The following is a 24,340-nucleotide window of genomic DNA, read 5'->3' as shown; positions in this document are numbered from 1 at the left end:
ATAGATGCTAATTAAAAGCATCAAAGGAGAAAAAATGGGGCGGAGTCAGGGCTGGACTCCATCAGGCTTCTGTGGCAACGTCAGCGACCTTTTCCTCCGTCCCAGCCCCTCGGGAGACGCGCCCTGGGTGTATGCTAGTCTCAGCCCTCCCTGTCCCCAGGCCTTGTTAAGAAGGAAAATAAAAAATTTCCAAAGGAAGGATCACACCCAGGGGTGATTCCCGAGAAGACAGCTCTCACTTGGTGCCCCCTCCAGTTGCTGTGGGACTTGGGAACAGGGGTGGGAAAGAAACGCAGTCCATTTCCTGATCAGACAGGAGAACATTGCCACACTTCCGGTGTGGCGCCCCACCCCCTCCCGTGGACTCTGCCTCCTTAGCCGTAGAGATGTCCCGGGAGAGCCCCTCGGCACCGCTGAGAACGGAGCATGGACTCCCAGGAGCTCAGCTTAGCTCCCCTCACGCAGGGCCCCGGCGACCAGGGGCCCCCCGAGGGGGCCTGGCCCAGGAGCAGGAAGCCAGAAGGGAGGAGAAACCAGGTAACAGAGACAGGGCCTCTGCCCACCACGGGGTGGGGCTCGGAGTCCCTGTGTGTGGCGGTGGGTGATTGTGGCTGCCCTGCCCCAGAGGCCACCGGGCGAGCATCCTGGTCCCTGTGACTTTGGCCGACTCTCCAGTGGCAGCTTCCCGGGACAGAGAGCCCCTGCTGGTGGCGTGGCCAGGCTCACTCATGTGAGGAGACCACGCTGGCTGGTGTTTCTCTTTCCTTCCCCGGCCCCACAGCGGGCACCCTTTGCTCCGGGGGCTGGCAGGGAGGGTGGCAGGCTCAGGCGGGCCTCGCGGGGGCAGGGGGCTCCGGGAGACGGCGCCTGCCCGCTGATGGGCACAGAGAAACCATGGAGACCGTGCCGGGGGCCAGGGAGGCCCTGGGAGAGAAGGGGCCCAGTGCAGCCGGGGGTCAGGGGGAGTGACATCTGAGCCGGGACCCAGATGATGAGTTTAAAGACAACAGGTGACGGGCAACAGTGTTCTGTCCAAAGTCTAATTCTGTGCTGTTCATGAACCCCGTTCAGTTCAAGCTCCTCGTATGCAGAAACACACAGCTGTCCCCAGTATGCACAGGGGACTGGGCCCAGGACACCCAAATCCATGGGTGCTCAAGTCCTTTGTATAAAATGCTGCAGTATTTGCATATACCCTCCACAGATCCTCTCGTACACTTTTAATCATCTCTAGTTTACTTGTAATACCTAATATGGTGAAAGAGTTGTTATACTGTATTGTTTAGTGACTAATGACAAGGGAAAAAGTCCGTATGTGTTCAGCAGAGACGTAACCATCATACAAGTGAGTATGGACTATATGTCAGCAAAGATGTAACTTTTGGGGGGAATATTTTTAATCTGGTTGGTTGAATCCACGAAGTGGAACCTGTGGGAACAGAGGCAGACCGTACTCGCCCCCATGGCCTACAAACGCTCTGCCTCGTTCTCCCTCCCATCGTCAGCGCCTCACCTGCCCCAGCTCAGTGCCTGGAAGCGAGCAAGAAGCAAGAACTCGGCCCGTAAAAAGACCCCCACCCACTGCCCAGCTTCTGCTGCTGACGCTCATGGGCGCTTGGCACAGGACAGGCGAGGACCTTACCTGCTGTAACTACTTTCTTCAGCCTAATATCGTAGGAGGTGGGTTATGCTCAGACCCGTCTTACAGGAGAGGCCCAGGAGTCACCGCGCAGCTCTGTGACTGATCCAAGATCACACAGTTCTAAGTGGCAGAGCTGGGGGTCAGGCGGAGAGGAATCAAAGAGGTAAATGTAAAGCAAGGGGTGGAGCTTTCAGGGAGGAGACAGGGCAGTGGGTCATAGGTAGTCTCTAGAAGGAAGGACCTTGGGCAGGTACCAGGCCAGGTCAAGAGGGACTTCAGCATGCCACGCAGGCAGCAGCTATTCTGTGTAAGCACATTGAAGGGTGTGGGGAGAGGAAAACAAAAGTTGACCTCCTTTCCAAACAATCCCCACACGCACACAACATCCTCCACATCCTTGCCCATGACGTGTTGACCCGTCCACTGGCTGTGCGGCCAGCGCCGCTGGTCAGACCCCGCCGCACAGCTGGGCAGGCCGAGCCCCAGGAAGGCCAGGAAACCGGCGCGGATCCCGCAGCTGAGGGGCGGAGCCGCCGGGGGCAGAGCAGAGCTGATGCTCGAGGAAGAGGCTACTGGGTTGACGATGGGGGCCCTGCTGCCCCTCCCAAAGAGCGTTTGACTGACACTGTTCCATGAACTTCGGGCCTCGTCTCTCTCGTGTCCTGCTGCATCCACAGAGCTTTGTCGGGGCTGGTACTCAGCACACACGTACACTGAATGATGGCGGAGAAGGTGCCTTCCCAGAGCACCTGGACTCCCTCCCTCTGGTGAGCGGCCTGCCCCCCGCCGCCACCCTCGGAGGGCAGCCCTTCCTCCTTCCAGCTCTGCCAGCTGGCCAGCCTCTGCCCAAGGGCCCCGACGCCTCTGCTCTGTGGCTCTGCCGGGCTGTGGCTGTGCTTGGATGGAGCCGCAGGGCAGGATTCCGTGGACGCCAAGACCTGCAACTCTCTGTCTGCAGGTCCTTGTTCCCAGGCGTTCACGCTGGCCTGGAAGACGGGCCCCTCAGCCTGGAACTTGTGTGCACGTCTGTGTGGCTGTCAGGAGCCTCAGGGCCCTGGACACCTGCCCCGGTGAAGAGGCAGGAGGGGAGGGGCTGTGTGGTGCAGTGGGGGCTGGAGCCAGGCCACCTGACCGCTCTGTGCCCCTGCTTCCTCACTTATAAAATCAGGATAAAACAGTACTGACCTGTGGATTCCATGACATGATACCCAGAAAGTGCTGAGAACAACGCCTGGCCTTCAGCTCTTAATATGAGCCAGCGGCTACTGCCGGCCACGCAGCCTGGCTTTGCGTTCCGCTCCTATGTGGGTCGAAAACCGGCCACCTTCAGCCACAGCCACAGTGTGCAGCCCAGTGCCAGGTCTGACGGGCCACCCTCTCCCTTCCAGGGCTGGTCCTGCTTGCTCGTCGTCGCCTCGCTCGCGGGCGCCTTCGGCTCCTCCTTCCTCTACGGGTACAACCTCTCCGTGGTGAACGCCCCAACTCGGGTGAGTGCCTGCGGCCCGGGGTGCGTGGGGCAGGGCGTGCCTGGTGCGGGGTGGTACCGGTCTCTGCAGACCTTGGTGAGGCGGGTCCTGTGCCAGACCCTTGCTGGACCCTGGGGCAGGTAGGGGGTGGCGGGGGGGCTCTGATGGCCGGGGAGGGGACAGAGAGGCCACCCATCCCCGCTTTCGAAGGGGAGGTGGAAAATACAGAAACAGGCATTGGTGATGATCCAAGGGCAGGGGAAGGGATTGCGGGGGACATATCAGTTCTTTGAGGCTGCAGTGTGGGGGTCCTGGAACAGTGTGGGAAAAAGGAGGGGCCTCTGGAGGTACCAGGGGCGATTCCAAGAGCCTCCTTCCAAAGCAAGGAGCACAGAGTCTGAGGACCCACGGAAGGGCCAGAGGCAGAAACATTTTCCTGGTCTGTTCTGTTTGTGTTCCCGTCTTTTCACCAGAACTAGAGGTCACTTGAGAATCCGTTGGTTAAGATCCATCACTGGCTTTTGTTTTCTCTGAAATTGGGTCACTCGAGGCAACTCCTCCAGCACCCCACCCCCACCCGACACCGCCCTGCTGGCGTGCAGGAGAAGGCTTGGCTCTCACCTGCCTCGGCTATTAGGGTTAGGCCCTCCTCATCCCTGGGGGTGCCGGCGTCTACTGGGCCTGCCTCCCCACTTGGGGTGCGGTGGACGGGGGCTGGGGGCCGATTGCCTGGAGGAGGACAGGCCTAGCGTGTCTTGAGGGCGGAGCCAAGGCAGAAAAGCCCCGATAGGAAACACGGCAGGAGTGAGCGCTGCAGAAGGGTGGGTGGGATGCAGCTGGGGCGGGGGGCGCATCTGGGAGGGCACAGGGCAGGAGCCTGGAGGGCACAAAAATGCTGCCAGGCTGTGGACGGCATTTTTTTTTTTTTTACACCATTCACTCTGTGCAAGTTCATTTGTAAAATTGATTCTGATGCTAAAAACAGTTTGAAAACCCCGAAGGTGGAAGCAGTTTCTCCTGACGCTCACAGCTGCCAATGGCTTTGATTTTGTCATTGGGACATCGTCCCGAGATGGAGAGCCGCTGCGTCCATATTTGTCTCTGAAAGAGGAGGGGGGGTTTGCGCTCTTGCTTCTTCGTGACAGTTTGGCAAAAACTCCAGCGGCGGCGGGGGGGTGGGGTGGAGAACCTTTGCGCTCACGGCCCGAGGAGCCAACTCGTGAAACCTGAACCTGGAATAGGAGGACGTGGGTGGACAAATAACGGTTTAAGCAACCACTGTGGGAACATGAGCAAGGGGCGATTCTGTCCTTGTTTCAAAAGATTTTTAATTAAGAAACTATTTTCTAGAGCAGGTTTAGGTTCACAGCAAAACTGAGCAGAAAGCACGGACCTCCCGAGTACCCTTCGGCCCCTGCGGCACACGCCCCCCGGCCTTCCCCCGTCCGCATCCCTCCCCAGGGCCGTGCGTTTGCTACAATCGATGAGCCTGTCTCGCTACTCAAAGTTCATAGTTCACTTTAAGGTTTCCGCGTGATGTTGTACATTCTATGGGTTTTAACAAATGTATAACTGCACGCGTCCAACATCGTAATATCTTACAAAACAGATCTTTTTTTTTTTTTTAACTTTTAAGCTTTGTCTACATATACGTTTTCCCCAAAGATTGTTCATATATGCTGTTTTATATCCTTTCTGGTTTTACGTTTATATTATCAGCCTGTTTCCATGTTGTTGAAAATCTGCCCCAGGATTCCTCAGAGCTGTGTGCCGCTGCAACAGGCAGCTGCCCAGCCTTCCTGGTGTGGCCTCTTACGGCGCTGTCAGTTTTCCTCCAGTATGCGGCTGCATTGTTTAAACTGGGAGCTGTGAGTCATTGTTTGGTTTGGTTTGGTTTGGTTTGAGTTGGAACTGGCAGAGCTGCTGGCTGACCGGAGGTGGGGGTGGGGGCGGGGTCCTCCCCGGGCCTGGGGTGGCATCCGGGCTGTGGGTGCTGCCCTGCCTGCTTCAGCCCCCAGGGGCCCCAGCTCAGCGGGACCGGAAAGCCTGTATCTTTGATTTCAGAATTTTCTCATTTCACAAAGTCCTTCTGGGAAAAATGCTGTTGCTGGGCCTAATGGGGCAAGGACCATGGCCCCGTCAGAGCTGGGGGGAAGGTCTTCCTAGAGGGGCGGGCGGCGCAGGGGACGGAGGATCGGCCAGCCCGGCCCATTTGGAGGGAGCGTGCTGGTGTGAACACACCTGGACAAATAAAACCAGAAACGTGCTAGTTCTGACCCGCGGGAGAGAGACATTGGGATTTACTGAGCACCTACAATAGGCCAAGGATCACACACCCTCATTTAATTCTCCCAGCAGCCCTACCCACAAGCTCGGGTGGCTATTTCTGTTCCACACAGACGTTATCCCAGGCCTGGTGCTCGAACCCAGCGCCCTGAGCGTGGGTCGGATGGGACGGCCCTGGCAAGTCTCTGCTGCCTCCAGGCTGATACTGAGCGGCCCTCAGCCACCGGGGCGGGAACGAGCACAGCCGCCCTTTTCCTTCCAGCCAACCAGAGGCCACGCAGCCAGGGGTGGGAGCGAATGGCAGGTGACTGCACCACCCTCCAGGGAACCCAGCGATGCAGCCTCCTAGAAGAATGTTCCAGCAACAGAGAGGCTCGGAATTAATTATTATTTATTGTTTTAAATAAGAAGGCTATTTGGGAGGACGCACTTCCGTGTGCTCCTGCCTGGGACCGGACGGAAAATGCAGCTTTCTTTGTGTGCTGTATCCTCAACCCCAACAGCCGGGCCAGCCTCCCTCAGGACATAGGTGGTGGGGGACGAGAACCCAGGAAGCTCTGAGAGTCTTACCCACCCAGGTGACCGTTGCTAGCAACTGCCGCGCCCTCTCTCACCATGCCCAGTTTTCATTCCGAGGCCGGCAGTGGGAGCCGAGCGCTCTCGCTGTGTGGAAGTCTAGACGTCCCTTCCCACCCGTCAGCCAGCAGAGGCCCTCCGGGGACCGCCCCGTGGGGAGACCGCGAAGCACCTCACACATGCAAACTGAATGTCAGGTCAAAACGGGAGGGGGACGTGTCCCTGAGGACCTGGGAGGTGTGTTGGGGTCCCCGAGATCACCCCCAGGCTCCATGTGACTCAGCGGGAGGGTCCCAGGACCTGGCACCAGGCACACGCGCAGCCGTGACCTATGACAGGGAGAGGGTGCGAAGCAGGGTCGGCCCAGGGAAAAGGCGCCTGGGGTGAAGCCGCAGGAAACGGGGCTCCAGCTTCCAGAACCCTCTCGCAGGGGGTCGCACGGGACACACTGAATGCCCCCAGCTCTGAGCTGTGACGAGACCTGGGGCGGGGGCCCACCCGGGAAGCTCATCAGAGACCCCGAGGTCAGGGTTTTTATCAGGGGCTTGGCAGATACCCACTTCCCTACTGGCAGTGGGAGCGCAGGTGGTCAGCAGACGCCATGCCGTGCTCCGCTCAGGCCCCGAGAGCCACTCTGGTCAGTCCTGGGAATAGCGGGAACCCTCCCGAAACCCAAGGTCCCCAAAGCCAGCCCAGGGCCAACCTTGCAAGGTGGCCTTTCAGAGGAGAGCAGCCTCCGGACGGATGTTAACTGCTTGCTCTGCTCCTCGGGTGGCATTAGGTGGCGCTGCAAGGCTTATGGAATTTTGTCCTTGTGTGGCCCTTCCTTCAGAGCCTAGCCTGGCCATGGACGCTTTCATGTGCCCACAGCCACGCTGTCCTGCTCGCTGTGCCAGGGCGGTCGGCGGTGTGGCCTGTCCTCACCGCTCCCTCAGGCCCTGTGCTGTACCACAAACGGGGTGCGTGCTCCGGTCCCATCATGAGCGTGCTCTGTGTGTGCGTTTTTATAGCACTCCTGAGAAGAAGTATAGACGGAGCCAGACGGGCTCTGTGCGGATCAGTAAAACAGGAATATCGTAAAACAGGCTACAAGGTAATTTACCTCCCGTAGTCTGGCAGTTCGCTGTCGTCCTGGGGGAGTGTTCTGCGCGGGTCTACCTCCCTGCGGGTTGAGGTGCAGGACACTGCCAGGAGCCTGGTCCCTGAGTCACTGGCTCAAGAGGGGGTGGTAAGTTATTCACGGATTCAGAGGCCTGCGAAATAAACACGTCTAGGGCCCTTACTCACAGACATAGGCGTAGTGGCATCAGCACCCCCACCAGCCGCCCCCCTTCCAATTCTCACTGTGCGCTTCCTGCGGACCCAGCGCTGAGCTTTCTCTTCATCCACACGTGAGTTCTCATGCACAGTCTTTAAGGAGGAAAAGGACTTCAAGGGTAGGGAGCCGGAGGCACAGAGAGGCTGAGTGACGTACTCAAGGTCACCTAGCGGAGAAGTGGCAGAGATGGGAGTTGAACATAGTGGATTCCCAGGGCCCTGGCCCACTGAGAGCCTGGCCCTCCGAGGCACAGCAACGTGCCAGAGGTCACAGACAGACTGAGGGGCTCAGGCAAGCCTTGAACCCAAGAGCCTCGCCTCTTGGCTTAGCCACCTGTCCCTTAACCATGCAGCCTCTTACTCATTTCTTGGCAATTGGAGCTCTGGTCAGTACCCATCAAAATAGAAATATTTCTTGATGAATTCATTCCAAAACTCCAGCCACCTCATCATGTCTTACCGATCGGAGGAGCCTCTGGATTGGTCTGGAGGCCTCCAGTCTGAACTTTCTTCTGTGGCCTCCACACAGCACCTACAGCGGTCTGGCCCACACTTCGGACCCCTTGATTCCACGCCGGATCCTCCAGCCGCTCCCCGTCCCTCACCCAGGGTTAGGCCTGGGCTCCTGGGGCTGGCAGTCCAGGCCGGTTCTGACCAGCCCCTGCCTCATTCTCCAGGCTTTCTCCTCTGCTGGGTCACCCTCCAACGTCGGCGCATCATTTATGGTCCTTCCGTGTCAGCACGTGGCTTCCAGCGCTGAGCCTTTGGGAACTCTGACTACTATCGTCTGCCCGAGCCCATCCCACCTGCCCTTCTCGCTCGCCTGGGCTGGGTTTCCACAGCTGGGGTTCCTCAGCCTTTCTCAGCGCCTTCCACCCCGTGTTATCATCGCAAGTTTACTCTGCTGTTGTCTCCACTAGATCCCTGGCTCCTTGAAGGCAGGGACTGCAGAACTTTTGTCTAGAAGACGGGATGGGAGCCTGGTGGGGAGGGGCCGCTAGAGAGACCGGAGCGTGGGCCTGTGGAGGTCAAGTATCGGAAAGTTCAGGCGTGGAATCCGTGAATGAGGTGGCCCCGGGGATGCCTAGAGGTCAGCTAGGACAGCAGACCTTCGACGAACGTCGCTTCATTCACCGTCCTTTCGTTACAACATTGATGAGATGCGGTAGGAACTTAACTCTTGTTTTTACCAATAAGACTATGGTAGAGCTGATTTTGTTATACGTCGTTTTGCTTTAAGCCACAGACGCTGTTGGTGATGCTAAGTGAGGACTTAGTGTAGAAATAAAATGTACAGGTTACCTGTTTTCATGATTATACGGTGACTGACCCACAGCAGAAATTCAATTTAAAACACTTATTCAACCACCCGTTATGAGCCACGCACTATAAGTCAGTGTCCGCAGGTGCTAGGTCTGCAAATCTCAAACTCAGCGGCTGTTTGCAAACAGCCGAACAACCTTCATCTCCCGGCTCCTGTGACCTTGTAAGCCTCCAGGCTGAGGCCTTGGCTGTATTGACACCTGGCGAAGACAGACATTTAATCGCCAAAGTCATCACTTGGAAGCCAGCTTTCAGGGGGCCCTGGGGAAGGGTGCTCCCACCCACGCACAGGCCGGGCCGCCTGTCTCCCATCCTCCCCCACTCTCCGCAGCGACCCCTCAGCCCCACCAAGCACTGAGCCATAGAAATCCGCCCCCTTTCCCTCCCGGCCCCTGAGTGGCTGGAAAGGAAAAGAGAGAACTTCCTGCCAAACGGCGTCCTCTCAGTTTCTACACATGGACTCCAGGAGCACGGCTGCCCCCGTGCAGTAAGAAGAGGCCCGGGGCTGGGGGTCGGCGAGGCAGCTGCACTTGCTTGAGTCCGTGCAGGATGGCTGCGGGGGCCAAGGCCGCCTCCAAGAACAGCCACCTAGGCATGGGGGTCTCCTGTTTATCGGGCAGCGGGAGGGGTGCCTGGGAAGCCCTGGTACGCGCTCCAGCTTCTCCGAAGGGTCTCGACCCTGCAAATGCTCGCTGTTGCCCGCGGGGCCTCCTGTACCCCTGCCTTCCTGGGGCCTCTCCCCTAGGAAGTCATCCCACTTCCTCCTGCTGTACGGGGGCCCCTTGAGGGCCGTTGCTCTTGCACTTGCCGGGGCTGCAGAGCGTCTGCCCGCAGCGAGGGCTTTGCTGATGCTCCCGTCAAATCGACACGTGCACACTGGGCTTGGTGCTTCTCTCCCGCACCTTGACTGGGAAGTGAGGAGTCCACCGGCGGGCGGGGGCTTTTCGGCCCTGGGGCCAGGCCGATGTCACACAAACCCTCCCCCACCACCTCAGCCGCGTGACTGCGTGAGTGCTGTGACTCTCGGTTCCCTCCTCCGAAAAGGAGGGTTTCTCCCTCTAGGGTTGTCGTGAGGATCAAATGATATCGTTTCGATGTTCTGGCAGAGTTTCAACAGTCGGGAGTGACAGTCATCGTTTTGTCCGATTGAAGCCCCCAAAAAGGTGTTGAAAAGGTAATGAGCGGCTCGCGGGGTTGGTGGGGGGCTGGCCAGCCTCACCCGGGAGCTCCGCGGCCTGGGATGACACCCTGAAGCAGGTCAGAGCTGGGCCTGGGGGTGCCCTGTGGCCACCCGTGCCGTCTGCCGCACCTGGCATAGCATCTCAGCGTCCACGGGGCCACTGCCATCCCCCAAGCCACTTCTGCCAGGGAGACCCCTCTGCTGGCTGACAAGTCTTGGCCCCGTTCCTTAGCCTCAGGAGCCTCGTGCAAAGTCCAGACCTCTGATGGCTGAGCCCTAGTCACATATCCACTCCCTAGCTGCAAGGGATGCTGGGAGGACAGGTGTCTGGCATTTTCAACCTCCGCAGTGATGAGCGGGCTCTGTTTCCCACAGGGCTCTTAAGGTGGGAACGTCTCCCACATGGGAAGGGGGGTTCTGACGCCGGGTAGCCAAAGGGGTAACAGATGTTCCTGGGGTACATGAAAATCAAAGGTCAGTGTTAACGTCCAGCCGCTGACAGAGAGCACCTTGGGGAGCGAGAGACAGTCGGCTGCTGTGGTAGTCCCCGTGGTTATGTGCAATGCTACCGAGGACATTTGCATAGATGTATCCTAGGATGGAGGGAGAAGAGGTTGTTACAGGAATTTTCTAGAAATGGATTTTATAGGTTGTACCATAGAACAGGGACATCTCCAATTTTACTAGATGATGCCAAACTGATTTTCCAAGATGGTTATACGACCTGAACTCCCACCGCAAGCGCCGCAGAGCACGCGCTGCCGATGGGTCCCTGCGTGTCTCACCAGACATGCCCAGTCTCCGGCTGCCGGGGCTCGCGGGAGCTCTCCCCCAGAACGGGGCTCTTGTCGGGGCCTCACAACAGCCCTGAGACATCAGGGTCATCATTCTCGTGTTGCAGATGAGGAAGCCAAGGTCCCGCAGGTTTACGTTACTAGCAAATCATGACACTGAGATTCACGCCCAGGCCTATGCAGCCTGAACTGGCGGTTTTTCCACAGCAAGTGCACTGGCGTGTGGAGAGCTGTGTGGGCCCATGCTGGATAGCAGCGGGTGACTGAGCATCTCGGGGAGAGAGCCCTCTTGGGGAGTGCAGTGCTGTGACCTTCGTCTTTGTTCCACACCCGAGTCACCCAGTCCCCAGCCCAAACCCACGGCATCGAGTTGATAGTGACAGGGGTCAAGTGGCTGTGAAGGGGTATCTCCGTGTGGTTCTAACTTGCCTTTCATGAATGATGGATGATGCATGAATGATGTTGAGCATCATGTCATTAGCTTACTCGTCACTTGGATTTTCTCTGGAGCCTGCCCGAGTCTTTTGTGTGTTCTAAATTGGGTCATTTGTCTTCTTACTGATGTGTGTGAGTTCTTTCGAGATCGTGGATACGAGTCCTGTGTAATATCTGTGTGGCCAATATGTCATCTCAGTCTCTAATTTTAATGAAGGGCAGACGAGCGCTTTGCTTTTCTTCTGCGGCGAGTGTTTCCCGAGCCTGGCATCCCGGCCTGCCGCCGGCGGGCACTGACGTTCTCTGACTTCCGTTAGGCACGCGCCTCTTTATCGCGTTCCCCGGGAGAGTCTGCTGGGCGCCGCAGCTGGAGAAGCCCAGGCCTCACATCCACTCTTGGTTTGGAGTCAGATCTGAGTTTGAGTCCCAGGTTTGCCACTTACTAAGCAAGTCACTTTGTCTCTCAGAGCCTCAGTTTCCCCATTTGCAAAACGAGGTGAAAACTAGCCCCCATCCACAAACGCAGTTAGAAGCACTCAATGAAATAAAGCTCAAACGGAACTCAGCGAAGCCCTAGTAGGAAGAAAGGGTCCAGTCCCAACTATTTTGTTTACACACCAGCTGGCTTCAAGCAGCAGGGCAGGGCAAAAGGAGTAACCTGGTTTGTTGTTTGTTTTCAGTACATCAAGGCCTTTTACAATGAGACGTGGGAGAGACGGTATGGACAGCCGATAGACCCGGACACTCTGACTCTGCTCTGGTCAGTGACCGTGTCCATATTCGCCATCGGTGGACTCGTGGGGACGCTATTGGTGAAGCCGATTGGAAAGTTTCTCGGGAGGTCAGTGGGTCTGTCTCCGTTTGTGGACGCGCTCCGTAATGTTCATAACATGTCCCTAGTCAGGATCCCAGCCGACAACAAAATGCTGCTTAGTTCACCTGGAGAGACTTGATACTTGATCTTAGCCAAAAGGCCGAGAAGTGGTCTATGGGAGAGACTTCAATGTGAGAAGGTCATGGGATGGAACGGGGGCACCAGACGTCGAGGGGAAGCAGAGCTGTGGGCGGGGGGCTGCCGACCGGGAGCTGAGGGTGTAGGGCGTCGGGCTAGATCAGAATTCTGCCGTCCAGAGTTGGAGGGGCCGGGAAGAAACGCCCTGGCTCCTCCCTCCCCGGCTCCACCCCAATCTGCTGCTGATGCCTCTCGTTGGTCAAACCCAAGCGGAAGCCAGAATAACCAGGGGCTTTATGACTGAGGTCTAGAGGACCAGGTCCCGGGCACAGAGCAGGGCGGGAGGGAAGGGACAGACCTGGGTGCAGCTGCCGATGGAAAACAGAAGAGCGCAGTGTCTTCGAGGTTGTTCCACATCAGCACAGGTAGCTCTGCTTCTCAAAGATCGGGTGTTTCGGCCATCTTGCATTATATGACTGCATGATACTTTATTTAACCAGTTCCCTTTAGATAGACATTTAGGTTATTTCAAATCTCTTGCCTTCAAATACGGCTGCAGCGAGTATTAAAGACTTCACGTTGGAGCTTCCTTTCCAGGCTCCCTCCAGTCAGATAGTGAGCTGCATCCCTCACTTATTTGCATCATAAAAGCGTCTCTCAGATCAGACTGATGTATCGAAGTCTCCCAGATGCTTCTTCCATGCCCTTGCCGAGGACTCCCAGGGACACACTGAGGCACCGATGGGGAAAGCAGGACCCCTGGAGCGTGCACCCCTGAACTTGAGTCACGCGCCTCCACTCGCCAGCTGCGTGCCCTTGGCCGAGTCATTTCATGCCTTTGAGCTTTAGTTTCTTCGCTGTGAAAAGGAGGCCCCTGTTCCTGCCCTGCAGGGGCGTTAGGAGCTAGGGAACATGAAGCGGGAGGGTGGCCCATTAGCAGGAGCCCAGTAAAGAGAAGCAGTTATTATTTACCGTCATCCTGACTGTCACCTTGACAACCAGGGTAGTAAGAGCTCGACAGATCTCCGTATTGGAGGGACCCCCGCAACTCTCCCCGGACCTGGGTCTACGAAGGCCCGTTAGGAAAGGGGCTGCCCACCCCTCTGCATGCGGCCTCCCATCCCCAACAAGGAGCAAGTGAGAACTGATGACACTTGGAGAGCAGGCTTTCCGAAGGCGGGGGCGGGATGCCACCTTGCAGTCATCCTCGTGGTGCCTACAGACAGGTGCGGTGACATTTTCCTTGTCCCCAAGGCCACTTCCAGGGCCGTAACTCAGGGTAACTCAGTACCGGGGAGGCGTAACAGGGCAAAGGCTGCATGTTCGGAGGTCCCCCCGTGTTCCAGGTATCCACTCACGCTCTTCTGTTTAATTCCCTTGACTCCCTGGGGTCTGTGGGTGGGAAATGGGAGCTCAGAGCTCACACGCGGTGCCTGAACTCAGGTTGGAACCAGCGCGTGAGAGCCACGGCACCGTGGTCTTTCCTGTTCCAAGCAGGTCTTAATTAGGCAAATCCACGAGTGTCTGACGACAGGTGAGTGGCCGGCTGGCCACCAGCTTGGCCCCACTGGCCGGGCCACTGAGGCACTGCTGCTGGGGCCCGGGCCCGGGCCCGGGCCCGACTCTGGTCCCAGTCTCCTTCCTGTCCCAGTTAGGTGGCATTGCCCCCAGACCCAGGCTCTGCGGCCTGTGACAGGGACCTGTCTGATATGTGGCCCTGGCACTTTTCCCCCAGACTGTCCCATAAGCAGGCTCTGAACTTAAGCAGATGGCACAGGGAAAGGGACACCGGAATGGGGCTCAGGATGCCGCGCCCAGCAAGCCCTGACTCCTCAACGTGCCGAGCGGGTGGCACGGGACTTGGCCGGCCCCCCTCTCAGCCAGCGCTCTCCCCGTGTGCTCAGTGAAGGCAGTGACAGTGGCTTCAGCAGCATGGCAGCCGCAAAAGCAAAAGGAAAGCACCGGAGGAAACGGGTCTGAGAGGTCCTACGCTTCGCAGCGACGGACGCCTGGGATGCGCAGCGATTCGATTGCAGGTGCTGGTCATTCTGCTCCAGGCAGCTGCCCGTTCCTGCTTCCATCATGGTGGGGACAAAAGCTGAATGGGGGTGACGTCCCAGCTGGAGTCGTAGCTCTGCCGGGAGGAAAGACAGCAAAAACTGAAGACAGTTACCACCGGTCCGTCTCCTGCTACATTCCGTGCTTAACGTTCGGTGTCTCCTGCAACGGCTTGTGTTACTGTCCCTGTTCCACACATGGTGGGTCCGAGGCCTGAGAGGCTCTGCGAGGTGTCCCAGGTTCCAAAGAATGCGGGTGACCGGCAGTTCACATCTGGGCCTGCGTGACTGGGAGCCTGCACTCTTGCTGCCACAATGTGCCAATTGCAATGCTTCTGGAGCCCTCCTTACTGGTCCCCTCTGGGAGCTGTCGCAGAGGAAGAGGAGGCTGGGCTTGATGTGCAAGGCCCGGGTCGGGGCCAACGGAAGGGGCCGGGAGAGAGGTTCAGCTGGAGCTGGGCATCCTGGGAGTCAGGTGGGCGTGGTCACCGGCAGACCCACCCGGCAGCTGATCCCGGGTAGGGCATGTTAAATTCTCCTGTGATTTGGGAGAGGGACGAGGATAGAGGACCACAGGGGCCAGGGACCATCTCTGGATATAAGCCATCCCATTATCTGGTCTCAGGGGTGCAGGTGCTTGGTCTCCTGGACTCTCTGGCTCAGAGAATTCTGGCCATGGATAATTGCTTTTGAGTCCCAGTCCCTCACCTAGGGCCATTTGTCCTCTGCTTACATGGCTTTAGTGACAGACCCTCTGTCCCTCGTGAGACAGGACGATGACCGCGGTGGTGCGTCGTCGCTGGCTACAGGCTCGGCCTCGAGTCTGCGCTCTGATACTCATGGCTCGCGGGGCACGAGCGTCTCAAAGTCTCTGGACTTCACTTGGTTCGTGGGAAAATGAAGACTGAGCCTCAGGATTGTCCTGTGGATGTCAAGCGTCCTTCTCAGCGACTCGCGCAGGGCCAGCACCCAGCTCGGGCTCACTGCCATCCCAGCACCGCCACCGCCGGCCCTTCCCGAGGAGCGCCCTGCCGTCAGGCGGCAGGGCCGATGGGCATATTCTTTAAAATGCACCGAAATGGGCCTCCTGACCCTTCCCTGGATCCAGTTCTTCCCTCAAGAGCAGAGCAGAGAAACCAGGGAAGAGACATGGGGCGACCCCCGTGGGCTCAGGGATCAGATCCTGGACCCACTTCTCGGGCAGGTCTTCTGCCCAGGCTCATTCACTCACCAAAGATTCCCGATGGCTCACTGGAAGCCGGGCTCTGGGCTTGGCCCTTGGGTGGCCGGGACCAAGGCCTGCCGCCTGGGGCAGGTGCTGCGGCAGGGAGGCGGGCCCAGAGCAGTTCATTACGAAAATCGTGCTGACATGTCCCGTGTCACTCAGAGCCTAAATCAAACTGGCTTAGGCCCCAACTTTGAATTGGCTCCCATAACTGAACTCTACTGCAATCGAATCCAGCAGCTCGCATGACATGATAAGAAAGTCTGTTTCCTCTGCCTCTGGGCTCCGCCTCGCTCTGTGTTGGCTTCACGCACGGCAGCCTTTCCCCTCGTCAGTGCGAGGTGACCCCTTCTTCTTGGGCAGACACTGTTCCTGCCAGCACCTCAGCACACATTTATGGAATCTCATTTGCTTGAGTGAGGTGGCATGCCCTCAGGGGTCCTCAACCAGAGGCAATGTTGCCCCGTCAAGGGACATTTGACAATGTTTGGAGACATTTCTGATTGTCACAGCCAAGGGGTGTCACTGGTATCTAGGAGAGGCCAGGGATGCCACTAAGGCACAGGACACCACAAAGAATTCCCAGCTCCAAATGTTAACAATGACACAGTAGGATTCCTGGCGAATGACGTTTCTAATGTACTTTAAAATGACTATGTCACATGCCCATTCCTAGAGCCACCATTGGGTGGAGACAACCACCACCAGCCCCCACACTGAGAGTAAGGGCAGGAAGGCTTCCTGGAGGAAATGCCAGGGACGCCCACCAGAAGAAGATGAATGGGTAGGAAACAAACCCCAACAACTAACACCCTGTGTGTCATACCAGGCACAGAGCAGGTTCTCAAAAGCATCATTTTTCTGTCCTCTTTTTCTACTTCAATCTTTTAAAACATGTCTCTATTTTATAGTGGTAGGGAAGAATGTTAGCTCCCTACATGCCGGCCGGTGAAGCCCGCATTGCGCGCCGAAGCATATATCAGTCAGCTCGTGCAGCCACAAGCTGTCGCAGGCTGAGCCATCCACTCCGCGGAGGGTTGGGAAGATGGTGAGGATTGGCCAACAAGGTCGGTGCGGACCCGCCCCTGGGTGCAATCTGGAAAGTGCAAGAAGGGAGGAGGTGACCCACTGTGTCCAACGCTGCTGAGAAATGAAGGCAAGACCTGAGCTCCAGAGGTGGATTTAGCAGCATGGAGGTTGCTGGTTGCCAGGACAACAGCTGTTTCAGGGGCACAATGGGGGAGACAAGCATTGGAGAGGGTGTAAGAGAGGGGGAGAGATGAAGAAATGGAGACAATGAACAAGATGCTCTTTTCGAGGAGTTCTACACAGGGGAGCAGAGACGATGGTAGGTGGAGGACGATGGAGGACAGGGAGCATTGTTTCTGTTTGTTTCCTTTTAAGATACGAGCTACGCCAGCACATGAATGAGATGTTCCAGCAGAGAGAGCAATGTTGATAGTCAGGGGCAAGAGGTGAAACTTGCTGATGCCTTGAGCGGACGACGGGGGTGGGCGAGCAGTGGGTAACTGGAGGGCTGGCCCTCGGGTAGGAGTGGGGAGGGTCTGTGCATAGAAACAAGGGCGGCGGCATCTGGGAGCAGAGGCAGGCGGACGGTACGCGCGGGAGGGACATGGGCGCGGTCTCTCCGGATTGCTTCCGCGCTCAGTGGAACAGAAAGTAGGTCGTCAGCTGAGAATGGGAGCGGGGATCTGGAGAGAGACGTGTGAAACAGCCCTCTAGCAGAGCTGGAGACTGAACGGACCAGGAACCTGTAGAAAGGTTGCTAAGGGCTCTAACGGCCACTTGAGATTCACAGCTGTGAATTTCAAGGGGGACCAGTGAACATAGTTGTATGTTTTCTCCAGCCAAGCTGTGCTTTGTGGTGTGCGTGCGTGAGGTCGGCCCGTATCTAACTAGGGCTGGGCTTTGGCCAAGAACATATAATGACGGGAGCAGGTTGGTGGCTCAAGGAGCCGAAGGCGTATGAATGTTTGGAACAATGGACCTTGTCATTCAAGCTGGGTACGCAGAAGTGAGAGGACCTGAGGCGGCCGAATGATGGAAGCAAAGTGCCATCTTGGCTTGTGGGCTTGGGACTGGGTCAGGCTAAAGAATCGCTGGAAGGGTAGGTGCTGGGAGCCAGTATCCCCAGAGGTTTCCCGTTTCACTTGGGCTTCATGAAGAGTCCTTTCTAAATCAAAGGGAAATAGTATCCCTCCGTCCTTCCGTCACTTGATCCTGGTCCTGTGTATGGAGTTGAAGTATGACATTGGGGGAGGCAGCTCTGACACCCTCCCTGCGCCTTCTCTTGTCCAGGCTAAATGTCCCCTGCTCCTCTCACCGTTTCTCAAGGGACAGGGTCTGCACTCTCCTCATCGCCCTGCCACTCTTCCTTGTATTCGGCTCCTCACCGCCCCCGCTCCCCCCACCCCCTGCCCGGGGAGCTGATGATCCTCAGGGCTGCACAGGGAGGAGCCTGCACTACCGCAGGAGCTCCAGACAGCGAACTAGGCGTCCGGTGGAGTTCCAAGGGCGCACCGGTGTCCTGCTCTCAGAACTGGCCTGACGCGCTCCCCTTGTTTCTGCTGCCGCGTCTGTTCCCAGGGAAAAATGGAGACGCGGTGATGGAAACCCCCGTCTCCGAACCCTAGTGAGTCAGCTTTGTGAACTGTTAGCAAATAGGGCTTCCATTCTCACGGGACGCTGCCAGGTTAGGGGGTAGTAACTTGGGGAAGGGATACAGCGGTATGCTGAACTCGCTTCAGGGGTGTGCAGCCCTGTTTGCAAATGTTTCAGGTCAGACTTGGGTGCGCTTAGCACAAAACACACCGTCGGATCCAATGCAAGAGCTCAGGCTGAAGCCCGCGGCGACGTCCTTGGCTCCTCTCCTCCCCACCTCCATCTGGTCCCTCTGCAAAGCCCGTCAGCTCTGCCTTCCAGACACGCCAGGGTCCGAGCCCTTCTCACTGCTGCCACTGTTGTCATGGGGTCCAAACCACCGTCAGCACTTGCCTGAGCTCTTGCAGGAGCTTCCCAATTGGTCTGTTTCCACTCCTTCCCCTACCGCCCAGGGTCAACACAGAAGACTGTACAGTCTCGTAAAATGCCAGTCAGGCCATGCCATTTGCCCCCTCAGAACTTCCAGTGGCGGCCCATCTCACTTGGGGCGGGGTGGGGGGGACCTGAGTCGCTATGGGCTGCCCTGCAGAGACAAGGGGCAGTGGCCTCAAAGGAAGGGAGGCAAAGAGACATACTTAGATGTGCTTGTGTGAGGATGATTGGACAGCGAAGGAATGAATTCTTTGCAGGGCAAGGAGATAGCCAATGCACCAAGGACACTTTCCATCAGTGGGCAGTTCCACGCAGAGGCAGGCAGGCAGCGAAGTTAAGGGGGTGGGGGGGATGCGGTGGTGCTACCTCCCCCTCTGAGAATGGAAGGTCTCACCAACACTGACAGCTCTGGGTGGTAAAGATGAAATGCCGCGGCAGGAGGTCACTTATGTAAAGCCATGCTCTTTCCAGCGCTCCGCTAAAGATCTCTCCCTGCGGCTGCGCCAAGGGTTGAGACCCTCTGGGGTGGACACCGGCATCCCTGCCCTTAGGAGCTGTTGGTGAATCTGCTGAGCACCGAGCCTGAGAACCACTAAGGGATGCTAGCGTCACTTTGAGGGTCATCCTGCATATCATCCCAGGACCAAACATCCATGCCAGCTGTGGCAGGGCAGTGGACCTCGGGGGTAGGGGTTGAGGTCTGATCTCTAATCAGCCCCTTTACTTCTCCCTGTCTACAGGTTACAGACATGTTGTTTGGTCCAGCATCCAAGGACACTCTGAGTCTGACCCATTTTCCTCTTCTACCTCCCCTGTCTCGACAGCCCCTTCGCAAATATATCTTACATGAGACTCCACACCCACAGGGATTCGTCCTAGGAGGCCTCGGGGGGTAGAGCTGGGACTCAGAGACGGACCTGCAGGAAGACTATTTTGACTTGTAGTGAGAAATCATTTTTTCACAGGAAAGCGATCACCTGGCCTGGGATGGAAGGTCCAAAGGGAGAGGCAGCATCGCTGGGGCCCAAAAGCCAGAGCCACTAGGTGGAAGAGGGCAGGTTGCTGGGGCCACTGAGGGGGACGCAGTTGCTGCAAAGGAAGCACAGGGGGAGGGAGGGGAATACCTGCTTCTTCCCTCCCCCACCCTCCAGACTAATATCAGGCTGCTCATTGGTCAATGCTACCAAGAAGCCCAGAAGCAAGGGAGGCTGGGAAATGCGGTTCCCTCTGAAACAGAGCAGGGCCAAGAAAGAAAGGATTAGAGGACCAAAAAGCATATGGCAGGCACAGTTCCCAATTACACTCTCACAGCTTCTCTATCTTTACTTTCAGAAGCCACAAAAGTCACTGACTTTTGTGTGATGATTTATTTGATGTCTATGACCCTAACTAGGTTGCAAACCCCGTGAGGGCGAGGACAGGGATGCCTCTCATATTCCAGATGGTATACCCCGTGTCCAGTACTCACTAAACGCTGGCTGAGTGGACACGCGAGTGAAAGCACCTTCAGTCTTCCCACCACTGCCTCCAACCACGGCCCTGTTTTCTTCTCAAGGCCACAGGTCAGTTCCTTAAAGGACAGAAGGGCAGGACCGTGAACGGGAACACAGGGCAGTGCCCTGAGGGCGCACGGTATTGTCATTGCACTGCGAGCGTCCCTCAGTAACAGAAATTAGCACCCCCGGCTCACCTTCATTGCGTCTGGGTCCGTGACCTTCTGGAGCACAGTAAGGGAGGTTACTCGATATTGGAGTTTTTGTTTTACGTCTCTGCTAATTCCCACTTTTTTCCCATCATGAGGTCCATTTAAATCAATTTTTAAAAAGTAAGAGTGTGTTCCTTTTTTTTGAGTAATTAGCACATTTATAAGGCTTAACTGTCCAAAGGACCAACAGAACGTCAAGTGAAAACCTCCCTCCTCCTTTCTGTCCTCCAGCCACTCTGCTGTCCTCTCCGGACACAACCAGGGTTATCAGCTTTTTGTGTGTCTTTTCCAAGGTCCGTGCCTTTCTACACACACACACACACACACACACCCTTCTGTATCACACAGATTGTTTCATATACTACACAAAGTTCTGTACCTTGGTCTTTGCACTTGAGAGTATGTCTTCGAAATCTTTTCATATAAGAATATAGAAAGTTATCTCTGATTTAATGTCTGCATAATGTGCCACTTGATGGGTGTACCATGATTTATTTGAATAGTTCCTTGTTAATGGACACTTGGGTTGTTTCGCTCATTTGCTTTTATAGAAGATGTTGCAATGAGCAGTCTTTGAGCCACATCACTGAGTTGCGTATGTCATTAGCTTTGGGACACTCCAAGAAGATGTAGGAAGGGGAAAGAAATTTGATGGGAAGTTTGAGATAAGTAAGAAATAGTGAAAAGGGTGCTGGCCTGGAGAGATCTGCCTTCTAAAAGCAATAACAAAGTCCCCTTTCAAATCCCTAATTTCTTACAATTTATACAACAGTTTAATGTCTGTTAATTCATTGAGTCTTTAGGGGGGGGGGAAATATCCTATGGGAGGCTAAGATGTTTCCCCAGCTCCTTGACTCACTAGTTGTATGACCTCCAACAAGTTTCTAATTTGTCTGTGCCCTGGTTAACTTCTCTATAAAATAGGAATAAGACTATCACCTACCTGATAGGGTCACTTCGAGCCATAGACAAGCTACTCACGTAAACAGCGTATAATGAGGTCTCTCTCAGAGCATGGGTCCCATACATGTGAGCTACTGTGATCATTTGGCAGGTGAGGAATAAAGCACAAAGTCACCCAGCTCATAAAAAGAGGGAGTTGGTGTAGGAACCAGGTCCCAGGCCTCCACACAAGTCATGCTTCTAAACCACAAAGCCTTAGAGACGCGCTCATGAAACAGCTGTGACCGTCCTTCATAGACCGGTTCATGGTAATGACAATCAACCCCAGCGGTGAACCCCCGAAGGAGCAAGTGCCTTGCTCAGGATCACACACAGCCAGAGGGGGCCGTGGGGGCCATAGGGACCCTGCTCCCGGCTGGGCAGGCTAGTGACAGCCCCGTGGACGTGCCTCCTCATCAAACCTCTCCTTTTCTTCCAGGAAGAACACCCTGCTGGTCAACAACATCTTTGCGATTTCCGCTGCACTGCTGATGGCCTGTGCCCTCCAGGCAGGAGCCTTTGAAATGCTGGTCCTGGGCCGCTTCATCATGGGCGTGGATGGAGGTAAGGCTTCCCCAGGGCTGGGGAGGATGGGGACACGTTCCTGCATTCCTGGAGGGGAGGGTGTTGTCATTTTACAGGAGGACACTGAGGCTCAGAGATGTGAGCACATTTATGCAATATATTTGAAAACTTTAGATAAAATGTCTAGAAAGAAAAAGAACTTACCAATACTGACAGAAGAGAAAATAAAATATCTGACTAGTCCTATTCTATTGAATTAGTTCAACATGTAATTTAAAACCTTTCAGCAAAGGAAATTCAAGGCCCACATGGCTTCTCTAAGGCAGAATGACACCAACACCAAACAAACATTTCCTGGCTCATATTATACAATGAGCATGTCCTTGATACAATATCCTATAAGAACTTTACAGGAAAGGAAATTACAGGAATATATCAGTAAGGAATATAGACATCAAACTCTTGTACAAAGAATTAGCAAAGAATTCTAACAATAAACATAATATAAAACACAAAAAGATAATATGTCAAGACCGAGCTAGGCTATTCCAGCAATGGAAGATTGGCTTAATATTTGAAACTCAGCCCTGGCTGGTGTGGCTCAGTGGATTGAGTGCTGGCCTGTGAACTGAAAGGTTGCTGGTACGATTCCCAGACAGGGCACATGCCTGGGTTGTGAGCCAGGTCCCCTACTGAGGACACTCAAGAAGCAAACACACATTGATGTTTCTCTCTAGTCTCTCTCCCTCCCTTCCCCTCTCTCTAAAAATAAATAAATAAAATCTTTTAAAAAATGTTTGAAATTCAATCAGGGTAATTCACCATACTTACAGAATAGATTTGAAGAAAAAAAATCATATGATTATTTTGACATATGCAGAAAAGTCACTTGATACTATTCGATATTCATATAAAGATAAAAAAAATTTTTTAAAAACCCAACTCTTAGCCAACTGAGAATAGAAGGAAATTCTCTTACAATAATAAAGGTTGTGTACAGAAACCTACAGTCGCCACCATACTCAATACTAAGGTGTCAGTGGGTCTTCCCCTGAGGTCACGAGCAAGAGCAGATGCCGCGCTCGCTATCCTAAGTCAGCATATTCCTAGAGGTCCCAGCTAATGCAATGAAGTAAGCAAAAAAAAAATTAAAAATAAGGATTAAAAAATTGGAAAAGAGGAACTAAAACTGAGGAACAAAAAGAGGATAATGATCCAGACGAGGCACAGGGCGCGGCGTCCTCTGGGGCGCCGGCAACTGGAGGTGGACGGTCGGCTCCGGCGGGGTGAGCCCAGGCGAGCACATTTGGTGACAGCTCATCACGCTGCACACAGAGTGTTCGGGCGATTTAAATGCGGATGTCATACTGACTTTTCAAAACTTACGTCTGTCTTTGACGAAATGCTTAGCTCAAATTGTCCTGCAACCTGACAGAAAACTGCAAATTCCTAGTCATTTCTAGAGTGTTCTTTCTGCATCTCTGATTGTCCCTAGAGCAGATTCTGCTTTTTATGAGCTGAAAGGTGCTGTAGAAGTCGGACTGCTGGAAGGATCGGGAAGTCGGGCCCGCCCTGCATGAGGGAGTGCACCCTCTTCGCTCCTTGTACCCTCAGACCACGTACCGGAGGAAGGGGCAGGGTGTGAATGGGTTCTGGAGTTACACAGTGCTGGTGGACTGGGATGGCGTTGATGTTTTAGAAGAGAGTCCCAAGAATTCTGCCCTCTGTGCAGTTCTTGGCCTCTGCAGCTCCCCTCAGACTAGCCACGGGGGCCTGTTGCTCTAGACCACAGTTAAAACTGAGTGCCAGCCTGCGGGGGCCTGCAGACCCCAGCCCCGAGTCACCCCACGACCCGCCCCCCCCCGCCCCCGCCCCCGCCAGTCCATGCAGGCCGCATTAAATAAATAATGCGCAAGGCGGCGTGATAGTGCCTTGGGGACTCATTGAATGCATGTTAAGCGAACACCTGGCCTGGCACTGTCTCCTCATGAAATTCATTGTGGCTGGAAGCAGGGAAACAGACATTATACAAGTAAATACCCAGCCAGATACTTTCAGAAAGCACAGGTGTAATGCAGGACGTAGGACCGCTGGAGCGCAAAAGCGCGATGGAGCAGGGCCGGCTCTGGCAGGTGGGCAGGGCAGGCCTCTGGGGGAGGCGCGGTGCTCGCTGGGGCCGCGGTAGCCAAGCATCACTGTTGCCGTCCCGCAAGCCGCAGGAATCATGCTGGCGGAGTCCCGGGCGCCAGCAGCCCAGAATCCAGGTGTCAGCAGGGTGGGCTAGCGCCGGGGGGGGGCTCGGAGGCAGGTCTGTCCGTGGCGGCCGGTGGTTCCGGCGCTCCCTGGCCTGTGGCAGCGTCTCCAGTCTCTGCCTCTATCTCACGTGCCCTTCTTCCTCTGGGTCTTCTCACAGCCTCCTTAAAAGCTCACCAGTCATTGGATTGAGGGCCCACCCTACTCCAGTGTGACCCCGCCTTAACTTGATGACATCTGCAAGGACTTCCCACCTAGGTCACCTTACATGGGAGGAGTGAGGCTGAGCTGGGAGAGGAAGGAGGGAGGGGCCCCTTGATGGAGCCGTGAGGGTAGAGGGTTCCAGAGAAACAGAGCAGCCAAGGCGGATACCCTGTAACCAGTAATCCCTCGGGGGGCCCCTGCGGGGAGGAGTGGCAGGAGGTGAGGCCCTAGGTCGGGAGAGGCCACTCAGGTGGGCGGGATGCTTGGACAGCACCACAGGCCTGGGGTGACCAACCGTCCTGGTTTGCCTGCGACTCACGGGGTGCCCAGGGCACAGGACTCTCAGGGCCAAAGCCAGGACGGTCCCTGGCAAACTGGGATGAGTGGGTCACCCTAAGCCTTCA

General features: G+C 55.8%; 1 protein-coding gene across 2 annotated transcripts in view; it reads left to right on the top strand.

Moving 5' to 3' along the window:
• Window positions 1–399: 399 nt before the first annotated feature.
• SLC2A9 (solute carrier family 2 member 9) overlaps window positions 400–24,340 on the top strand; it is a 76,049-nt gene continuing 52,108 nt past the window's right edge. For both annotated transcript variants that reach the window (XM_054581937.1, XM_054581938.1), the window contains exons 1-4: window positions 400–537; window positions 3,031–3,129; window positions 11,700–11,860; window positions 21,394–21,518. In XM_054581937.1, coding sequence (XP_054437912.1) covers window positions 427–537; window positions 3,031–3,129; window positions 11,700–11,860; window positions 21,394–21,518 — 496 coding nt within the window. In that variant the 5' untranslated portion in view covers window positions 400–426. The remainder of the gene's footprint in view (window positions 538–3,030; window positions 3,130–11,699; window positions 11,861–21,393; window positions 21,519–24,340) is intronic.

This window comes from Pteronotus mesoamericanus, unplaced genomic scaffold (genome assembly GCF_021234165.1).
Source record: "Pteronotus mesoamericanus isolate MK-2021 breed Mesoamerican mustached bat unplaced genomic scaffold, CSHL_Meso_final contig_68, whole genome shotgun sequence".
NCBI lineage: Eukaryota > Metazoa > Chordata > Mammalia > Chiroptera > Mormoopidae > Pteronotus > Pteronotus mesoamericanus.
Note: the sequence above shows the minus strand (reverse complement) of the source record. Positions and strands in the feature narration are given on the sequence as shown.